Source organism: Carcharodon carcharias, chromosome 13 (assembly GCF_017639515.1).
Source record: "Carcharodon carcharias isolate sCarCar2 chromosome 13, sCarCar2.pri, whole genome shotgun sequence".
Lineage (NCBI taxonomy): Eukaryota > Metazoa > Chordata > Chondrichthyes > Lamniformes > Lamnidae > Carcharodon > Carcharodon carcharias.
Window position 1 is genome coordinate 45,653,033 of NC_054479.1, and position 15,529 is coordinate 45,668,561.

Sequence of the window (15,529 nt, forward strand, 5' to 3'; positions counted from 1 at the left end):
TTGTACTTTGTACTTAAAGCCTTTATGAAAAGTCTGTGCTTTGAAAGAGAGAAGAACTTGTGATCATTCTCTTCACAATGCCTAAGTGATATGATGAGGCACTCTGATGCAATTATTGCATTATGTTCTGGTAAATAACTGTAGGTTTGACAAATGGTTATTCAAAATGACAGTATAACTTTCTCATCTTATTCTTCTAGAAATTTGGATCTGCCCTGATGGAAATGAGACATCCTAATTCAAATTCGGCAGAAAGGAGGTGAGTGAATTTGAAACATCATTGCTGATAATTACCCTATATATTGCTAAACTGAGGCAATCTCTCACCTGTCAGCAGAAAACACAATTCCTGAGCCATTACTGAGCTTTTTATTCAATATGACCTCATTGTGAAGATGCCATAGGAAGCAGTGATCAAAATATAATTGAGAGAGGAGTGGATTTAAGACTAACGTTTTAAACGTAAATAAGGGCAATTATGGGGGCATGAAGTCAGAGCTGGCTAAAGTGAACTGAGAAATTAGGTTAAGTGATAGATCAGTAAAGTGCAGTGTCAGACATTTAAGGAGATATTTCAGAAAAGATACATCCCAGTGAGAAAGAAAGACTCTGAGGGAAGGACCCACCATCCATGGCTAACTAAAGAAGTTCAAGATAGTATCAAATTGAAAGAAAACATGCATAATTCCGCAAAGATGAGTGGTAGGTCAGAAGATTGGATGGAATATAAAGGTCAGCAAAGAATGACTAAAAGATTAAAGAGGAGGGAGAAATTAGAGTACAAGAGGAAGCTAGCTAGAAATATAAAAACAGGTAGTAGGAATTTCTACAATATTTAAAAAGGAAAAGAGTAAGTAGAGTGAGTGTTGGTCCTCGAGAGAGTGAGTATGGGGAATGAATAATGGAAAATATGGAAATGGCAGATGAATTGAATAGGTATTTTGCATCTGTCCTCACTGCAGAGGATACAAGTAACAACCCAGAAATAATTGTGAATCTGGAGGTGAAAGGGAGGGAGGAACTTGAAACAGTTATAATCATCAGGGAAGGGGAACTGAGAAAACTATAAGAACTAAAAGCTGACAAGTCCCAGGACCTGATGAACTTCATCCTGGAGTCTTAAAAGAAGTTGCTGCTGAGATAATGGATGCATCGGTTTTAATTTTCCAAAACTACCTGGATTCTGGAAAGTTCCCATCAAATTGGAAAATAGTAACTGTGATCCTCTTTTCAAGAAAGGAAAGAGACAGAAAGTAGGAAACTACAGGCCAGTTAGCTTAACATGGGGAAATTGCTGGAATCTATTTTTAAGGAGGTTATAGTGGTGCACTTAGAAAATCTCAATGCAATCAGACAGAGTCAACATGGTTTTATGAAAGTGAAATTATGTTGACTAATTTATTGGGGTTTTTTGAGGAAGTAACAAACAGCGTAAATAAAGGAGAACCTGTGGCTGTGCTGTACTTAGATTTCCAGAAAGCTGTTGACAAGGTGCCACATCAAAGGTTACTACACAAAATAAGAGCTCATGGTGTAGGGGGTAACATATTAGTATGGATAGAGGAGTGGTTAGCTAAGAGGAAACAGAGAGCAGGCATAAATGGGTCTTTTTTAGGTTGGTAAGATGTGATGAGTGAAGTGCCACAGGGATTATTGTTGGGTCTCAACCGTTTACAATTTATATCATTGACTCGGATGAAGAGACCAAATGTATGGTTGCTAGATTTGCTTATGACACAAAGATGGATAGGAAAGTAAATTGTGAAGAGGACATAAGGAGTCTGCAAAGGGACATAGATATATTAAGTGAGTGGGCAAAAATGTGGCAGATGGAGGGTAATGTGGGAAAATGTGCACTTGTCCACTTTGGCAGGAAGAATGGAAAAGCAGCACATTATTTAAATGGAGATAGATTACAGAACTCTGAAGTACAGAGGGATCTGGGTTTCCTGGTACATGAATCGCAAAAGGTTAGTTTACAAGTACAAGTGATTAAGAAGGCAAATGGAATGTTGTTGTTTATTGCAAGGGGAATAGCATTTAAAGTAGGGATGTTTTGCTACAGTTATGCAGGGTTTAGAATAGTGTGTACAATTTTGGACTCGTTGTTTAAGAAAGGATATAAATGAATTTGAAGCAGTTCAGAAAAGGTTCACTGCATTGATACCATGGATGTGTGGAGGGGGGTTATCTTATGAGGGAAGGTTGGACAGGTTGGGCTTGTATCCATTGGAGTTTAGAAGAATGTGAGGTGATCTTATTGAAACATATAAGATCCTGAGGGGACTTGACAGGGTGGATCCTTGTGGGAGAAACTAGAAATAGGGTACACAGTTTAAAAATAAGGGATCTCCCATCAAAGATGGAGATAAGAAGAATATTTTCTCTCAGAGGGTCACGAATCTTTGGAACTCTCTTCCCTGGGGACCGGTGGAGTCAAGGCCATTGAATATATTTAAGGCAGAGTTAGATAGCTTCTTGACTAAGGTGGAGTCAAAGGTTATTGGGGATAGGCAAAATTTGGAGATGAGGCCACATTCAGATCAGCCATGATCTTATTGAATGGCGGAGCAGGCTCAGGGGGCCGAACGGCCCACTCCTGCTCCCAATTTGTATTATCCATAAAATAAGTGTGTCTTATCTTGTCTCTGTCCAGGAGCTACAAGGTTCGCTTCAACAGTGTGTCCTCATTCTCAGATGCCCGAAAATCTTCAAGTGATGAACCAGAGCACAAAGATACCTTTGAGAGTACTGGACCTTTAGCTAATGTTAGGTAAGTGTGTTCCAAATAATATTTCTGAAATAACATAAAACTCATTCAAGTTGCATTTATGTTACAACCCTGCAAAATAAGCAAAACAATACTGGTGATTCTAGTTACACAGAGCCCCAACTTAAAAGATGGCTCATGCCCTGGCACAGAGGAAAAAGGTCTGCTGCTGGCAAACACAATGACTGCCTCTGATTATACTAGAGCTTGTGACACTGGTATTTTGTTAATAGCTCATTTAAAATAAAATGGTTGACAATTGCTTTAATCAATACATTGAAAATAGAAGAAAGAAAGTTAAATCCCACAATGTTTTTATAGCACCTGTCAACCTTTGTTGTAAAAACTGCTGGAACTGTCATTTTGGGATAAAAAAGCCCTCATAAGCAAAATCCCTCAAACTGGTTCAAGACGTTTTGGTCGAAAGTTTTTGTAAACTATAAGAAGTATAAAGCGAGTGACCACTAGTGAATATTAAGTTTGAATACATTGTTTTGCAGATTCTCTGCTTTTGGTCTTGGCTCTCGAGCCTATCCGCATTTCTGTGCTTTTGCTCGAGCTGTGGACACTCTACTGGAGGAACTTGGAGGAGAGCGGATTATGAGGATGGGAGAGGGGGATGAACTCTGTGGGCAAGAGGAGTCATTCAGGACTTGGGCTAAGAAAGTTTTTAAGGTTATTAATGTTTAGGAGCTTACTTCTGACTTCTTAACTAACCAGGGCCTGTGTTGCAAACTCCCAGATTCCTTGGGGGTAACTTTTAATTTGACCAATAGTGTAAATTGGGTAATATTGGAATTGAATAGAATTAAAAACAGTGGAGATATAGAAGGGGCAGCTGAACCAATACCACCTAGTTCAAACTATTGGCCAATGTCAAAGTTACCCTCATTGCTTCTTTTTCAGGTATACTTAAGAAGCTGTAGTATTTTGACAAAGTAGTTATTACAGTTCCTCCAAAGTATTGGCAAAGCATACAGAATATTAAAAACTTGATAGAATATAAAAAAAAAGGAAGACATAAAAATAAGAGTAGAGTGTTGAAAAGTATTAAGGAAGTATAGGAGAATGCGCAGTGCAGCTCACCACCACCTTCTGGAGGGCAATTAGGGATAGGCAGCAAATGCTGGCCTTGCCAATTAGGTTCATATCCCATGAACAAATAAAAGGAAATTATTAACATACAATTGTAACACATGTCAAAAGTGACAAAGATGGCACTGTAAAAGAATGAGAAGCACAGCAATGCTGGAGGTGCATTTGAATTATACTTGGGAGTGTGTGGCAGCATAGAGGATGCCCTTTGTGATTCCCCCAACTCCTCCCCCCACCACCCCCCCACCCAAAGAGTTCCCAATTTTAGCCAAAAACCACATCGGGGTTAAAGAGAAAGTGCCAGGTGCTATGCACAGTGAAAAGAGGAAAAAACAGAAGACACGTTACCCTGAGGCACTCATGTGCTTCCTAAAATCTGGTTATAGAGTATAGTGAGAGGCTATGTCAAAACATAAAATAATTTGAGAAAAGAAACAGCAGTTGTGTTGAAGAGATGTCACAAACCCCAATGTTCTCCCAACTAAATTATCAAGGTAGGCCAGCCATATTCCTATGTCTGGCTAAATATACATAACTTGCATTTATATAATGCCATTAACATAGTAAAACGTCCCAAGGTGCTTCACAGGAGCATTGTCAAACAGAAAATTGACATTAAGGCACACAAGAAGATATTAGGACAAATGCCAAAAGTTTGATCAAAGAGGTGGGTTTTAAAGAGTTTAAAGGAGAAGAGAGAGATAGAGAGGTTCAGGAAAGCAAAGAGCAATCAGCAACCTTCTCACTTAAACACCCGTTAATCATCAGTTGCCAGGGTTACTGTGGGACAGTCAGATGTTAGTGTATTAACATATAACTGCATTGATTTTAGGCAGCGTGTGATGTATTCTGTGTGGGGGATGATGTGAACATCGAAAAAGCCAACAACTCCTTAATAAGTAATGATCGCAGTTGGAAGAGAACAAAATTTCGCCTGACCTACCAGACTACAGCACCCGACCTCACTGGAGGTGTGTGTTACTATAAATAACTTGAGCATTTTCAAGAATTTTTAGATTATTGTAAGTAATTTTTTGCATTTTTTTCTTCTGGCAAAGCCCTCTACAGCATTCACAAAAAGAAAGTTTATGCTGCAAGATTGTTATCCCGACACAACTTACAAAATCCAAAATCCAGGTAGAAAAACTTTTGCTTCATTAATATAACTTCAGAGGGAAGAACCACTTAAACAGAATGATGTACTTCATGTTAAAATGCTAAGTGATTGTTGTCTTGTTATCACACTGAACGTATGGATTTCATTTTAGCTACAAAGTTTCCAGTGTAAAATGTAAGAAGCGTTTGACATTTAGAGAGTGCCTTTCATGACTCCAAGATGTCTCTAAGTGCTTTGCAACCAATTAAATTTTTCAGTATAGTTCCTGCTGTGATGTAGGAAAGTTGGCATCCAATCTTCACACAGCCAAAATTCCACAACCAACAATGAAGATTGCAGGAGGGCACGTCAGGAGGAGAACCAGACATAACTGAAAATGAAGTGTCAAACTGGTGAAGCTACACCACAGGACTACTTGCATGCCAAGCAGCATAAGCAACATACGACTGACAGAGCTAAGAGATTTCACAACCAATGGATCTGATCTAAGCTCTGCAGTCCTGTTCAGTTATGAATGGTAGTGTACAATTGAACAACTAACAGGAGGACGAGACACCACAAATATCCCCATCCTCAATGATGGGGAGCTCAGCACATCAGTGCAAAAGACAAGGATGAAACATTTGCAGCCAGCTTCAGCCAGAAGTGCCCAGTGGATGATCCATCTTGGCCTGCTCCTGAGGTCTCCAGCATCACCAATGCCAGTCTTTGGCCAATTTGATTCACTCCACATGATATCAAGAAATAGCTAAAGGCACCGGATACTGCAAAGGCTATGGGCCCTGACAATATTCTGGCAATAGTACTGAAGACTTGTGCTCCAGAACTAGCTGCGCCTCTAGCCAAGCTGTTGCAGCACTGTTAGAACACTGGCATCTACCCGGCAATGTGGAAAATTGCCCAGTTATGTCCTCTCCACAACAGACAGGAAAAGTACAAGCTAGTCAGTTACAGACCCATCAGTCTACTCTTGATCGTCAGCAAAGTGATGGAAGATGTCATCAACAGTGTTATCAAGCAACACTTACACAGTAATAACCTGCTCACTCTCACTCAGTTTCGGTTCCACTAGGGCCACTTGGCTCCTGACCTCATTACAACCTTGGTCCATGCGCATGGACAATGGAGCTGAACTCAAGAGGCTATGTGAGAATGCCTTTTTCTTTATTCTTTCATGGGATGTGGGCATCGCTCCAGCATTTGTTCCCTATCCTTGAACTGAGTGGCTTGCTAAGCCATTTCAGGGGGCAGTTAAGAGTCAACCACATTGCCCTGGGTCTGCAGTCACAAGTAGGCCAGGCCAGCAGATTTCCTTCCTTAAAGGACATGAAGGAAGCAGATGGGTTTTTACAATAATCAATGATAGTTGTCATGGTCACCATTGCTGAAGCTAGCTATATATTCCAGATTTATTAATTGGGTTTAAATTACATCCACCGCCATGGTGGGATTTGAACCCATTGCCTCAGAGCATTAGCCTGGGCCTCTGGATGACAAGCCAGTGACATAACTACACCACCATCTCCCCTTGCCCTCCAATGGCATTACCATCACTGAATCCCCCACTGTCAACATATTGCCATTGACCAAAAACTGAATTTGATCAACCACATAAATACGATAGGAAACATTTTCCTCGCTGGGGGGAAAGTGTGGGAGCGGGTGCGGGCACGCACACCTCCGATCAGCGCCCCCAATTAGGGGCGCACTGCCATTTTAGGTGGGTGGGCCAATTAAGGCCCCACCAGCGTGACGTCCACCAGGAAAAGCTACGCGCTTCCTTTGCGAGCGGGGTGGGGGGATTCCCTCAGCCGGGAGTGCACTCTTTCTTGCATGCGTGGAAAAGAGTGCACTAATCTTCCCAAGGCTAAGTGCTGCCTCAGGGAGATCGGCTCAGAATTAAAATTTTTAATAGAAATGATAAAAAACTTTCCCTGACATGCCTCCTCATGTAACAATGTCACATGAGTTGGGACATGTCCATAACTTTCATTGAAAGATTTTATAAAAGTTTAAATACCCTCATGAAACCTCATCCCACACTTGGATGAGGTTTCATGCTTTTCCTGAAGCCCTCCAGAACTCCCAGCCTGCCCACTAACCTTAAGGTTGGACGAGCAGGTCCATTAATTACCTTAATTTGTTTTTCAATGGCCTCAATAGGCCATTGACAGGTTGGCAGGCGCACAGCTGACTTGGCTGCGACCCCGCCGACTTGAAAATGGAAATGACGCGGGGTGACATAAGCAGTTCCACCTGACGTCATCCCGTGTCATTTTACGTGTTGGCGAGTGGGCCCCACCCCCGCTTGCTGACCGGAAGATCCTGCCCTTTGGCTACAAGATTAGGTCAGAGGCTGGGAATTCTTAGGTGAGTAACTCATCTCCTGACTCCCCAAAGCCTGTTCACCATCTACAAGGCACAAGTCAGGAGTATGATGGAATACTCTCCACTTGCCTGGATGAGTGCAGCTCCAACAACATACAAGCTCAACACCATGCAGGACAACACAGTTGATTAGCATCCCATCCATCACCTTAACATTCAATCCCATCCATCACTGATACACAGTGGCAGCAGTGTGTCCCATCTACAAGATGCACTGCATCAACTCGTCAAGGTTCTGCACAGCGCCATCCAAAACTGTGACGTCTAGCACCTCGAAGAACAAGAGCAGCAGATGCATGGGAACACCCCCACCTGCAAGTTCCCTGCCAAGCCACACACCATCCTGGCTTGGAAATATATTGCCATTCCTTCACTGTCACTGGGTCAAAAACCTGGAACTCCCTCTCTAATATCACTGTGGGTGTATCTACATCATTTGGACTGTGTGAGTGCAAGAAGTTGGTTCAGCACCACTTTCCCAAGTGAATAGGAACAAATGCTGGCCTAGCCTGTGATGCCACAGCCCATGAAATAATAAATGAAACAATAAAAATGGCCAGATTATATGATTTAGTGATGTTTATTGAGAAATAAATATCGGTCAGGGTACCAGGGAAAGCTCCCCAGTTCTCCTTTGAATAGTGCCATGAGATTTTCAGCTCCATCTCAGAAGGTAGATGGGCTTTAATTTAACCTCATCCAAAAGACAGCTCCCCCTCAGTAATACTTTGGGGTGTCAGCCTAGAATATGTGCTTCAGTGCCTAGAATGGGACTTGAACCCACAACTTCCTGACTTAGCGATGAGTGCTACCACTGAGCCAAGACTGATTTGTGTATCATTGCCAAAGGCAAAGTGGTGATCTGTCCACTACCAGAGTCAGTTAGGTTTTTAGAAGTATATTGGGAATCATTACATTTCTGCAGGTTTTGAATTCTGGTGTACAGATACTGCCCAGTGTGGTACTTAATCATTCAGACCTAGATTATACCAGGTTAACCTCTGATGGATTCACTTACCTCAGCTGAGATGATGGTAGAGATACTTCAATTTTCTTCCCAAACTGTATGTAAGGGAACAGCCACCGTTCCCTCTCTTATTAGTAATTCAGTAATCTTTGTTGGAAATTGGATTTCCATGAACATTGGCTGAGGTCAGGATTGACTCAGTTGTGCTGTCCTCCATAACCGAATAGATTGTTCACAGCCTAGGCTCACATATTGGAGAGAGGCCGCTTGGGTGGCTGGTGCTCATGGAGCCTTGCCCCAGCATAGTGTCATGAGTCGAGGGAAAAGGAAAATTAAAGCATGTAGATTTGGGAGGGGAAAGTGGGTAGAGGTGCCATTAAGCTTGGGCAAGGGAATTATGTTCGTAGAAACTATATAATCAGATACAAAAACCTTCTCATTAGAACACCAGTTCCTAAGGTTACTGAGATCCAATTGGCCACGCATTCATTTGCTTACAGGTAACTAACACTGTGCTTACACAGCGTGCGATGGAGATGTTTCCCTATTCTAACAGATCAATTATCCCAGTAATGCAGATCATGTGTTGCGATCTCCCAATCAGCCACCATAAATTCAGAAGTATAAGAAAACCCCCTGCAGAAATTATACCCTGTCATGTTTGAGATGCTGAGAGTGCACCTTTAACTCCATTGTCAGATTTATATCACGTGCAAATATATGAAAATAAGGAAAAGACCAACTCAGATTGAGCATTTTACTGATATCTGGGTTTGCACCTCAGCTATGATCCAGCAGGAATTTTCATTTGAAAAGAGGGAAAGTTCTAATTTAGGAAACAAGGTGTTAAAATGTAAGTTCATTACTTGGAGTAAAAGTTTCAACAAAGGAAGCAGCTGATGTCAGAAGTTAAATGCTAAGAAAGAATTTATGTTAATTAGTCAAGCTTGTTAAATAATATGTATATATTACTATCAATTTCAGATAAAACTGTTCCTGTTCAGAAGAATCAAGGGAGAAAAGTTTGATTTCCTTCTCCGTCAACTCATTACATGACCTGGTGCTAAGTTCTCCAGTTGTCCCGTTGTGTCGTTCTTCCTTACTAAGATTCTGTATTACGATGACAGTCCACACTTTGCTTTATTTGGCTTTGCAGCTTCTGCCATGACCTGATGCATGAATGCACTGTCCACTGTGGTACAGAGACAATTGGACCAGGAAGTCTGGGGTACTCCTGTTTAGTGGCCTTAGAGTAAGGAAACTAGGAAGAGGCTGTCAGACTTCCAGCTCCTGGTCACTACAGAGTGATGCTGGTTGGAAAGTAAGCATAGGTAGATATCAGTAAGGACAGGGCTGTGCTTTACTCTGTTGCCCTTTATAGTCAAATAGCCCGGTGATGATCACCATTTGGGGTTGACTTATGAAGAGGCATTGCTTGGCGGGTTGTGGAATCATGTCTCAACAAGAGTGACAATTGCCATGATGTAATGGAAAATGTTTTGAGCGCAGAGTGCACTGAAAAAAAGGGAATGTATATTTTGTGGCATCTTTAATCTGAGTGTTTGAAGCAATGTTTTGTCTTTCCATTTAGCCGTTCCACAATTTTACTACGGATGCACACAGATGAGCAAAAAGAATTACAGTACCAGCCTGGTGACCATCTTGGGGTCTTCCCTGGTAACCATGAAGATTTGGTCAATGCCTTGATTGACCGGTTAGAAGATGCGCCTCCTGTAAATCAGGTCATAAAAGTTGAATTTTTGGAGGAGAGAAACACAGCTTTAGGTAATTATAGAATGTATATTTTGGATTTTCAAAGAAAAATATCTATATGCCTGGACAAAACTCTGTGAAGCTATCAGGCATACTGGGTCTACTCAACATAGAGTATAGAGTTATTTGAAATTTATTCAAAGCAAGATTAGAGAGCGCAGATATCCATATGTAATCTGCTGCTATCTGGATTTATATTTTACTAGTACAATACCTTAATGGTTAATACCATACTGAATGAGAGGAGTTGACTTCTCCATTCCCTCCTGACAGAAGCAAAAACATTGACTTCACTGGCAGAAGCTAAGAGGTAGTGGTGCAGATGAACCTGTTCCTGCACTTGAGACTATGGATTGTCTGGGAACAGCAAATACAGGAAATATTGAACAGGGAGGAGCACATCTAGACAATGCACCCATCAATGCTAATCTCAACAGGGTTCCACTAGGCATAAAGGATCAGTTTGGGAAGCTTAACCATCTCACGCCCTCTCCATGATATGTGCAGATAGATAGAAACTAAAAGATCAGGGGACAATCTTCCATTCACTGGGCTCAGCAATGGACTTTAGCCCAGAAACTCAAGACTGAAAGAGCAGAACCTGTGGTCTACTCTATGGTACTGCATAGGCACTGCAATTAAATTAACTAATCAAAAATTTGTACATCACAGAATTATTACGGCACAGACGGAGGCCATTTGGCCCATCGTGTCTGCACCGGCTCTCCAAATGAGCATCATAACTTATTGCCATTCTTCTGCTTCTTCCCCGTACTCTTGCACGTTGTTTCTATTCAAATAATCATCTAATGCCCTCCTGAATGTCTCAATTGAACTTGCCTCCATCACACTTCCAGACAGTGCATTCCAGGCTCAAACCACTCATTGTGTGAAAATGTTTTTTCTCACATCACATTTGCTTCTTTTGCATATCACTTTAAAACTTTGCCCTCTCATTCTTGATCCCTTGATGAGTGGAAACAATTTCTACCCATTTACTCTGTCCAGCCCCCTCATGATTTTGAACACCTCCTCACCAAGGAGAACAGTCCCAACCTCTCCAATCTATCTTCATAACTCAAGTTTCTCAGCCCTGAAACCATTCTTGTAAACCTCTTCTGCGCTCTCTCCAATTAAATCACATTCTTCCTATAGTGTGACACCCAGAACTGTACACAATAATCCAGCTGAGGTCTAACAAGTGTCCTATATAAACGCAGCATAATCTCCCTGCTCTTGTACTCTATGCCCCTATTAATAAAGCCCAGGATACTGTATACTTCATTAACTACTCTCTCCACCTGTCCTGCCACCTTCAATGATCTCTACCAAAATTAATCAAGGAAAAGCAAGGGTCCCAATACCAGCCCCTGGGGAACTCCACTACAAACCTTCCTCCAACCCGGAAAATATCCATTGACCATTACCCTGTTTCCTATTACTCAGCCAATTTTGTATCCACATTGCTACTGTCACTTTTATTCCTTGAGCTATAACTTTTTGCACAAATCTTTTGCATGGCACTTTATCAAATGCCTTTTGAAAGTCCACGTACACTGCATTACCCTCAACAACCCTGTCTGTTACCTCTTCAAAAAACTCCAGCAAGTTAGTTAAACACAATTTTCCCTTTATAAATCCATGCTGGCTCTTCCTAAGCACACAAACATGAGCAAGCTTGAAGATTGTGCATTGAATATGCTGGGCTTGGCTATAATCACACTACATTTACCTTCCCCATCCAGAACCTGCTATATATCAGCAACAAATCACGTTTTTCCATGTGACTACTAATTCTATCCCGAATAATTTTCTCTAGAAGCTTCCCCACCACTGAAGTTAAACTGACTGATCTGTCATTGCTGATCTTATCCTTACAACTTTTTTGAACAAGGGTGTAACGTTTGCAAAACAAAAACAGAATTACCTGGAAAAACTCAGCAGGTCTGGCAGCATCGGCGGAGAAGAAAAGAGTTGACGTTTCGAGTCCTTATGACCCGTCGACAGAACTTGAGTTCGAGACCAAGAAAGAGTTGAAATATAAGCTGGTTTAAGGTGTGTGGGGGGGCAGAGAGAGAGAGAAGTGGAGGGAGTTGGTGTGGTTGCAGGGACAAACGAGCAGTGATAGAAGCAGATCATCAAAAGATGTCACAAACAACAGAACAAAAGAACACATAGGTGTTAAAGTTGGTGATATTATCTAAATGAATGTGCTAATTAAGAATGGATGGTAGGGCACTCGAGGTATAGCTCTAGTGGAGGTGGGGAGAGCATAAAAGATTTAAAAATATTTAAAAATAATGGAAATAGGTGGGAAAAGAAAAATCTATATAATTTATTGAAAAAAAGCAAAAGGAAGGGGGAAACAGAAAGGGGGTGGGGATGGAGGAGGGAGCTCAAGACCTAAAGTTGTTGAATTCAATATTCAGTCCGGAAGGCTGTAAAGTGCCGAGTCGGAAGATGAGGTGTTGTTCCTCTAGTTTGCGTTGGGCTTCACTGGAGCAATGCAGCAAACCAAGGACAGACATGTGGGCAAGAGAGCAGGGTGGAGTGTTAAAATGGCAAGCGACAGGGAGGTTTGGGTCATTCTTGCGGACAGACCGCAGGTGTTCTGCAAAGCGGTCGCCCAGTTTACGTTTGGTCTCTCCAATGTAGAGGAGACCACATTGGGAGCAACGAATGCAGTAGACTAAGTTGGGGGAAATGCAAGTGAAATGCTGCTTCACTTGAAAGGAGTGTTTGGGCCCTTGGACGGTGAGGAGAGAGGAAGTGAAGGGGCAGGTGTTGCATCTTTTGCGTGGGCATGGGGTGGTGCCATAGGAGGGGGTTGAGGAGTAGGGGGTGATGGAGGAGTGGACCAGGGTGTCCCGGAGGGAGCGATCCCTACAGAATGCCGATAGGGGGGTTGAAGGGAAGATGTGTTTGGTGGTGGCATCATGCTGGAGTTGGCTGAAATGGCGGAGGATGATCCTTTGAATGTGGAGGCTGGTGGGGTGATAAGTGAGGACAAGGGGGACCCTATCATGTTTCTGGGAGGGAGGAGAAGGTGTGAGGGCGGATGCGCGGGAGATGGGCCAGACACGGTTGAGGGCCCTGTCAACGACCGTGGGTGGAAAACTTCGTTTAAGGAAGAAGGAGGACATGTCAGAGGAACTGTTTTTGAAGGTAGCATCATCGGAACAGATGCGACGGAGCCAAAGAAACTGAGAGAATGGGATGGAGTCCTTACAGGAAGCGGGGTGTGAGGAGCTGTAGTCGAGGTAGCTGTGGGAGTCAGTGGGTTTGTAATGGGTATTGGTGGACAGTCTATCACCAGAAATTGAGACAGAGAGGTCAAGGAAGGGAAGGGAAGTGTCAGAGATGGACCACGTGAAAATGATGGAGGGGTGGAGATTGGAAGCAAAATTAATAAATTTTTCCAAGTCCCCACGAGAGCATGAAGCAGCACTGAAGTAATCATCAATGTTCTGGAGAAAGAGTTGTGGAAGGGGGCCGGAGTAGGACTGGAACAAGGAATGTTCCACATACCCCAAAAAGAGACAGGCATAGCTGGGGCCCATGCGGGTACCCATAGCCACACCTTTTATTTGGAGGAAGTGAGAGGAGTCGAAGGAGAAATTGTTTAGTGTGAGAACAAGTTTAGCCAGACGGGGGAGAGTAGTGGTGGATGGGGATTGTTCGGGCCTCTGTTCGAGGAAGAAGCTAAGGGCCCTCAGAGCATCCTGGTGGGGGATGGAGGTGTAGAGGGATTGGACGTCCATGGTGAAGAGGAAGCGGTTGGGGCCAAGGAACTGGAAATTGTTGATGTGACGTAAGGTGTCAGAGGAATCACGGATGTAGGTGGGAAGGGACTGGACAAGGGGAGAGAGAAGGGAGTCAAGATAAAGAGAAATGAGTTCTCTGGGGCAGGAGCAAGCTGAGACGATCGGTCTACCGGGGCAGTTCTGTTTGTGGATTTTGGGTAGCAGAGAAATTGAGACGACTAATGTCGCGCCGACAGTTCTCAATGAAAAGATCAAGAGAAGGTAAGAATCCAGAGGGAGGGGTCCAGGTGGAGGGAGAATATTGGAGGTGGGTGAAAGGATCCGTTGAATGGGGAGAGGACTCCTGCCCAAAGAAGTGAGCCCGGAGACGAAGACGGTGGAAGAAGAGTTCAGCATCATGCCGAGCCCACTGACAAGGGTGCTGCTGTTGTCTCCCTGGACCATGACCCCACCACTGAACATCAAGCCATTGTTTCCAGGACTGTCACTGACCTCATCTCCTCTGGGGATCTTCCTCCCACAGCTTCCAACCTGATAGTCGCCCAACCTCGGACAGCCCGCTTCTATCTCCTACCCAAAATCCACAAACAGAACTGCCCCGGTAGACCAATCGTCTCAGCTTGCTCCTGCCCCACAGAACTCATTTCTCGTTATCTTGACTCCCTTCTCTCTCCCCTTGTCCAGTCCCTTCCCACCTACATCCGTGATTCCTCTGACACCTTACGTCACATCAACAATTTCCAGTTCCCTGGCCCCAACCGCTTCCTCTACACCATGGACGTCCAATCCCTCTACACCTCCATCCCCCACAAGGATGGTCTGAGGGCCCTGAGCTTCTTCCTCGAACAGAGGCCCGAACAATCCCCATCCACCACTACTCTCCTCCGTCTGGCTGAACTTGTTCTCACACTAAACAATTTCTCCTTCAACTCCTCTCACTTCCTCCAAATAAAAGGTGTGGCTATGGGTACCCGCATGGGCCCCAGCTATGCCTGTCTCTTTATGGGGTATGTGGAACATTCCTTGTTCCAGTCCTACTCCGGCCCCCTTCCACAACTCTTGCTCTGGTACATTGATGATTACTTCGGTGCTGCTTCATGCTCTCGTTGGGACTCGGAAAAATTTATTAATTTTGCTTCCAATCTCCACCCCTCAATCATTTTCACATGGTCCATCTCTGACACTTACCTTCCCTTCCTTGACCTCTCTGTCTCAATCTCTGGTGATAGACTGTCCACCAATACCCATTACAAACCCACCAACTCCCACAGCTACCTCGACTACAGCTCCTCACACCCCGCTTCCTGTAAGGACTCCATCCCATTCTCTCAGTTCCTTCGCCTCCGTCGCATCTGTTCCGAAGATGCTACCTTCAAAAACAGTTCCTCTGACATGTCCTCCTTCTTCCTTAACCGAGGTTTTCCACCCACGGTCGTTGACAGGGCCCTCAACCGTGTCTGGCCCATCTCCCACGCATCCGCCCTCACGCCTTCTCCTCCCTCCCAGAAACATGATAGGGTCCCCCTTGTCCTCACTTATCACCCCACCAGCCTTCGCATTCAAAGGATCATCCTCCGCCATTTCAGCCAACTCCAGCATGATGCCACCACCAAACACATCTTCCCTTCAACCCTCCCTATCGGCATTCCGTAGGG

The 15,529-nt window shown here is 43.6% G+C and overlaps 1 protein-coding gene across 1 annotated transcript in view; it reads left to right on the forward strand.

Annotated features, from left to right (window-relative positions):
- Positions 1 to 15,529, forward strand: part of nos1 (nitric oxide synthase 1 (neuronal)) — a 111,507-nt gene that overhangs the window by 72,082 nt on the left and 23,896 nt on the right. The window contains exons 16-21 of the mRNA XM_041202639.1: positions 201 to 259; positions 2,657 to 2,773; positions 3,271 to 3,445; positions 4,698 to 4,836; positions 4,924 to 5,002; positions 9,929 to 10,122. Coding sequence (XP_041058573.1) covers positions 201 to 259; positions 2,657 to 2,773; positions 3,271 to 3,445; positions 4,698 to 4,836; positions 4,924 to 5,002; positions 9,929 to 10,122 — 763 coding nt within the window. The remainder of the gene's footprint in view (positions 1 to 200; positions 260 to 2,656; positions 2,774 to 3,270; positions 3,446 to 4,697; positions 4,837 to 4,923; positions 5,003 to 9,928; positions 10,123 to 15,529) is intronic.